The sequence below is a fragment of the Populus euphratica genome, unplaced genomic scaffold (genome assembly GCF_000495115.2).
Source record: "Populus euphratica unplaced genomic scaffold, PopEup_1.0 scaffold87.1, whole genome shotgun sequence".
Taxonomy (NCBI): domain Eukaryota; kingdom Viridiplantae; phylum Streptophyta; class Magnoliopsida; order Malpighiales; family Salicaceae; genus Populus; species Populus euphratica.
The window spans coordinates 213,476-220,472 of record NW_011499900.1 but is presented as its reverse complement, the minus strand read 5'-3'; the positions used below and the strand labels follow the sequence as shown (position 1 = coordinate 220,472).

The window sequence follows — 6,997 nt, the reverse complement described above, 5'->3', positions numbered from 1 at the left end:
AAAACATTAATTAAATTAACACTTAAAAATATATAATAAAATTAAATGAATTCTAAAAAATAAATAAATAAATAAATTCACTATGAACAGTGCAGTGAATTGCACTGTTCATGTGAACAGTGCAATTAACATGTACAGTAAATGAAAAGCAGCATTTATCTGCTCTTTTTTTTAAAAAATTACGTGGGATCCATGCACAGTAACCAAACGGCTGCAAACTGCGTTTTAATTAAAACGCAGCCGCAGCCGCGTAAACAAACGGCACCTTAATGGTGATGAAGGCACAATTTTCACATTATCCTCACTATGTGCAATTGCCTCTGGAAAATTACCTAAAGAGAAACAACTATCATAACCCAATTTGGTTTTTGGATGGGTGGGTAGACGTAGAGAATTGCTTGGGACATCTAGCTCTTCACCAGGAAGTGATCCAGATGAATGATGACCAAACTGTGGTGAGAAAAGGCCAAATTTCTTTTCTTCTTCTGCACAGCCAAGTAAGAAAATACTGCATCAATCTGTTTCAAATGACATTATCATTCATAATATTAATATAAGTCAAACCACTAAGAGGTTCAACATAGTGGTTGTCACGACCCGAATCCCGGATCCATGACCGGCACATAGGCAAGGTTCCCCTCCAAGGTTCCATACCTATGCGAACCCAAACTTACATACAAATTTATCCTAACTCAATCAGAGTTCAACGCATCATTAATAACAAAATCAACTTCATAATATAATTGAATTGTCTTAATACAAGAGTTAATATAATTTCATAGTTTTGGAGCACTAATTAGACATAAAGGAAAATGCACGGATTACAACCAAAAGAGCAGGTTCTGAAGGTCCAACAAAAGTGACCTGCTATCAAGCTATAAGCCTGAAAATGATAAATAATGAGAGTGTGAGTTCAACAACTCAGTGAGTAGATAACGTTCAATATACACACACGAGATAATACAATAATGAAAAATATATATACAAGTATGAATTTAGGTTCTTATAAAAAGGTTTCTCAAATAGGCCATAACAAGAATATCATATGGTAAAATCGTCAGAAAATCAAAATGCAATGAGCATGAGGCTCCGTACTGTGGGATGATCAGTCCACACAGGTTGGTGACTCCCCCGACCAACTAGGGTTCAGATACGATGTGCACAAAGACTAACATTACCCTGTTAGCATGGGTATTCTGACTGACATACCATAGGGTCATAATCATAATCAAACAGACATATTCATATCTCAAGGCTCAACTCATGACATCAATCAAATGAGGAGCTATCAATTCATAAGTCAATCCAAAATACATACTGGTTCATATCAAGAATTCGGATTCAACGAATGATCATGCTTATCATAACAAGGATATTAGTCACCAAATATATTACCAAGAAGCATGATCCAATTCATATTAACAAATCAAATATTTATAATATTTCTCATGCATATGGAAAATTATCCACTCACCTGACTCGAAAGCAAACAGAAATCAAAAGCAAACACCGAAGAAAATCCTACTGACGTCCTGCCGGTAGAATATCAGGATTATCTGAATACAAAGGAGACATATTCAAGAATGACTCAAAAGAATATATAACCTATTTAATACACTTATTTAAGTATATATTCCATAACCCTATATATTTTTGAACTAATTAGTTATATTCCAAAAACCCAAAAATTAACGATTTTCTCAAAATCTAATCCACAATAAAACAAATAATAAAATTGGTAATACTTCACTAACTAACCCTCAATTATTCATCAAACACATCTGCAAAAGCTAATATTACAGCTAGGGACTAATCTGTAATTTATTATATTTTTAAGGGTCAAATTGTAACTTAATCCATTTGGAGGACCAAACTAAACTTATCATAAATCCATGAATATACTGAAATTCTGACCATAACCAATCCTCATTTCTGTCCAGATCATCTCATTATACTCCAGGGACCATTCTGGAATTTTATCAAATTTTTAGGGTTAAACGGTAATTTTTGTCAAATTGAAGGACCAAATTGAAAGTGTTAAAATTTCATAACTATACAGGAATTCTGCCCATAATTTATCTTTTATTCTGTTCAGAATCTCGGAATATGCCCCAGGGACCAATCTGTAAATTTTCCAAAGTTTGGGGACTAAACTGTAATTTCCACAAATTGAAGGACCAAAATGAATTTTCGTCATCTTCAACCTCCAACCCAGAATTTCAACAGAAACCCACTGTTCTTTCCTTATTTCTAACATAATTTCACCATTCAAACAAAATCATAACTCAAAATCATCATCTTTCAATTCAATCTCTCAAAATCCACCAAATAATCCATTAACCATAACAATCAACCCATAAAATTCAATTAATTCATCAATCAAACCCAAAACACAAATTTTCAAAACCCTAACATTTATCAAAACCAAAATTAAAACTTAATCAACACATATTTATATATAATCTTACCTTTAAACTTATTTCCTTCAACTCCTTTCTATTTTTCTTCTAATTTCTCTCTTTTCTCTTCTTCTTCTTTCTCCCTTCTTTCTCCTGCCGATTCTCTCTAATTTCAGATCATTTATTTTGTTTTTTTTTTTTTACTTTCTATTTATATTTATCAAGTTTTGTTGAATTACTACACTACCCCTCATTCATTTATACCTACACTTTAAGCCACCAAGGGCTTTATTGTATTTTCCTACTTATTTATTCAAAACATTACAGTGGTGGAGCTATTAAGGGATGCACACGAGAGTGATCAATGAAATGTCCAAGGTTCCTAATAAAATGAAAGGGAATGTCCAAGGAGCAATTGCAAAGGGGCAAGGAGATGCAACCCTCAAAAATCTGTTCCCATCAAAATTTAAATTATCACTGCAAATTGTCTTCACAGATTTAATACTTTAAGTTCTACAAGTGTAACTGACATTCCAAAGTGTCTGTTTCTATTCCTTTCAACCACTAAGAAGCAAGAACAAATGCAACTACGCACTACCAGGCAACACCACTTTGCACATATAGGAAAATTATAACTAAATTCACTTGCCATTGGAGCACTGAAACAAAGAAATGACACAGCAAAAGAAGAAACTTTTCATTCTGTTTTCTCTTTCTTTAGCAAAATGAAGAGATGTCTCATATTGAAAAAAGAAATGGTAAATTCTATATCTACACTGCATCAAAGTGGGAGACAGAGAGAAAGCAGACCAGTTTGGGGAGGGGAGCAGGTAATGGTTCAAACATACAATTGGTTCAAACATACAATTTACCAAAAAACTTTACAACAATGACAAGACCATTTATAGAGTTTTTGCAAATAATGAAAACAACTGCATCTACTATTCTTAAACATAATCATTAGTTTTTTCCCTTCAATAACACATGCAGAATCAATCCACATGTCCAGCCAAAACAAACAATTTGGTTTCACTCTCTGCAGCTCTTTCTCAGCCAAGTTTGGCTCAGAATTGCACAGCAAGTACAAGAATTAGTGTCATAGCAAAAAGATGTTTGCTGTAATGGTGGCTCTCCTCTAGAAACAAATGGCTGCATTTTTAGTGCTTGCTCACATTCTTGATCAGCTAGTTGTAAATAGCTCTAGATCAAAAACAGCCAAGCTAGTAAATCAAATTATAAATCCATGCAGCAAAAAGAAAAAAAAAGGATATCAAAGATATTTACCTTCCACTTCTCCTTCCCTTGTCTTATAGGCTATAGGGCAAATCTTCATAAGTAAGAAATCCAGCAATTGACACACACGTGGGAAGTGATTAAATGGGTGCCGACAAATTGGACAGTGTGACTTGCGAAAGCCATTCATGCAACGAAATACACACCAGAAGCATGAAATGTGGCCACATGCTACCAAAAAAAAGGAGAAAAAGGAAGGATTTGTAAATATAAGATTACAAGCACCCAGTATAAAAAATTGAAAGTTTTGCCTCCTTACCTAAAACAACTGGCTTGTAAAGTAGGTCCCTGTAAAATAAAGGAAACTCCCTTTAAACATGTCATACACTAGAGAAAAATTGATTGAGATATTGCTTAATTAACAACTATCAGGGGTCAAGTCTGCAAGGCTGTAATTTTGGTCATTAGCATGAGCCTTCTGTTTCTACATGCAAACATAGGAAACAATACATGGTTCCCAAAAGATCCAGGTATGGATAGTCTGCATGACTCTAGAACTTTAGATTAGCTGTTCATTTGCTTTTTCAACCACAGATGCCAAAATATTATCAATATTATAAACAAGCAATGATTAGTATAAAAAATGCATAAAGGCCTCATAATTCTATATTTTTTTTCAAGTAAAGGTTAATGATCTTCAAATTGTCCCCGTGAATATCATAAACACTTGGAAATGAATGTGTAGCATCCTCAACCGAACTTGCTAATTTTATACACAAGAAGTTTCTACAAATGATCGCTCTTATCATTGGAGGAAGCTGGACATGTACATTATGCCCAAAAGCTTCTGGAAATCACTCCATTTTAATCTGATTTCATGTTCCAAAAATGAAATACTTGAATGTATGTTGTCAGTCACGGCATCATCAGTGCAGTGTAACTCACACAATGTTGATTAAATTTCAAAAAATGATCTTGACAGCCCAGTTTCTTTAAATGACGAATCAGGACAAGCAGACACAAATTCAATGCCAGTCATGTTACTGCTGAATTTGTTTTCGGATCATTTAAGATGCACAAGTGAGTAATTCTATAAACAATCATAAGCGTTAATTCCATCGAATTCTACATTTACATTGCTAACTTTGCATAATTACCAAGGTTCAAGGCCATGTATAGCGAGACACCATACAACTAACTTGTTACCATAGAAATTACAGAAGCTAAATCCAAATTAAAAACAAAGGAACTCCATCGTACTTTGTCCCTTATCATAAATTTTAAACGGTAAAGCTCCATAAAATCTTAACTATGCATCTTTTAAGCATACATTAGAAATCCAATACAATTAACGAACTATTGAAGCACAAAGGTGAAACACAAAATCAAAACAAACATGAAAAATGTTGCAATATGACCCTTTTTTTTCCTTATTGTCTAGCAAATTGGGTCAAGCTATTGTTCTATTAAACATTGAAAAGTTGGTTTCTTTTCGGCACATTACAGTAAATTATAACTTCGTTCCCTTTTTTCTCCTTTACTATTTAACAGAAAACAAAACACTTCTACCAAAACTAATTAAACGGCAACAGAACGAAGCTTTAAGCATTACAAAAGGGTTAATGTCAGCATGGAAAAGCATGGCTCAATCAACTTTAAATAAATTGAATTCTACACAAAAAAAAGGTGGCAATTAAAGACTTACAGGCAAACAGGGCACTGAAACTGACCAGGGAAATCCTCTTCTTCTTCATGGTCATTACCTTCTTCCCTTTGGTGATGATGTTTTGGAGATGGAATTTCATAGTTATTATCGTTTTGGCATTGCATTTTTTATTCTTCTGTTGATGGGATTTTGTTGTTTTCTTGATTTTCCATATCTCTCAATTTAAAGAGACGGATAGACAGAAAGCATAAAAGGAGACACGTGTACGAGGATGTGTCATTCTTTATAAACCTAGCTATGAGTTGTGCTCTGCGTATCTTGGATGGCTTTCCTTGTAAAAGAAAGGGAAGGGATAAGGGAAAGACAACCCATTTCAATTGTCAATTGGTAAGGAAACGAATTCAAGGCTTCATCCCCAAGTCGCTTGAGTAGTGGTCAATCTATGGATGGCTTGGTTGGGTGGTTATATATGTTTTTTTAGGGTTGGTTATTCATTATGTTTTTGTTAGATTTTTTTTTTCGCGCACTATAATATGGGACATGTCAAAAAAAAAAATTCTAGTATAAAAAACATATTTAGATTATAATAACATTAATAAATTTATATTAATTTGCAACTTGGATAATCTCAAATGAGAAAAAAAAAATAAAAGGTTTAAAATCTAATAAAACTAATTTTCAATGATAACATTGAAAAAAATTAATTTAAAAAAATACAAGGGAAAAAAAATATGAGTTAACTCGGGTATATTTTATTAGCCCGACACCGGTGACATGAAATTGAAATTAAAAAATATTTTAAAAAAAATACTCTAGAAAAAAGAAATCAAAGTTAAATAAATAAATAAAAAATCTAAGTCACCAAGGGTTAACCTAACAAACTTGTGACCCTGAATAATTATATAGAAAGAAAAAATATAAAAAAAATAAAAAATCTCAAGACCCAATAGTTTAACATCAAATGATGAAATTAAAAAAAAAAAACACTGAAAAAAAAATTAAAACAACCCAAGTTAACTTAACTAACATACAACCTAGGATAACCCCAAAGAAAGAAAAGAAAAAACAATAGAAAGTTCAAGACCTAATAGTTTAATGTCAAATGATGAAATAAAAAAGAAACATCAAAGTTAAATTAAACTAATATTTGAAACCAACAACCTTGTTCATGAGACCGAAATGACCCTACAAAAACAAAACAAATCTTGAACAAAATTTTTAACCATCAAAAAAGAAAAAAATAGTAATCAAAACAACGAGAATTAAATCCCGTATAAAAAATAATGAAAGAAAAAAATGATGGACTCAATCAAAAAAATAAGAAAAGGAAAAAAAAAGAAATTGAAAGAATGACTACCAAAATTGGATAAATAAGTAAATGAAATAAAATGTTAAGGGATAAAATTGAAATAAAAAACAAATTAAGAAAAGGATAAAAGAAAAGGCAAATAAAAGAATAAGAATTAAATCTGAAAAAAATGAAATAAATGTTGAGGGAGAAAATTGAAAGAAAAAACAAATCAAGAAAATAATCAAAAGAATGACTATAATATTTAATATAAAAACTAAACAAAATCAAATGAAAAGGGATAAAATTAAAAAAGAATCCAAAACAAATAAAGATCCATCAAGGGAAAGATGAACATAGTTGAAAGATGAAAGGATAATCTTGATTTTTAGTTGACCTGACATGAATTTC

The 6,997-nt window shown here is 31.9% G+C and overlaps 1 protein-coding gene across 4 annotated transcripts in view; it reads right to left on the bottom strand.

Moving 5' to 3' along the window:
• Positions 1-5,733, bottom strand: part of LOC105132607 (E3 ubiquitin-protein ligase PRT1-like) — a 9,657-nt gene extending 3,924 nt beyond the window's left edge. For 3 of the 4 annotated variants that reach the window (XM_011036185.1, XM_011036186.1, XM_011036184.1), the window contains exons 1-4: positions 5,338-5,733; positions 3,952-3,980; positions 3,684-3,863; positions 266-485 (exon numbers count right to left, since the gene is read on the bottom strand). In XM_011036185.1, the coding sequence (XP_011034487.1) occupies positions 266-485; positions 3,684-3,863; positions 3,952-3,980; positions 5,338-5,462 (554 nt within the window). In that variant the 5' untranslated portion in view covers positions 5,463-5,733. The remainder of the gene's footprint in view (positions 1-265; positions 486-3,683; positions 3,864-3,951; positions 3,981-5,337) is intronic. The other variant, XM_011036187.1, reaches the window with a different exon arrangement.
• Between the last annotated feature and the right edge of the window lie 1,264 nt (positions 5,734-6,997).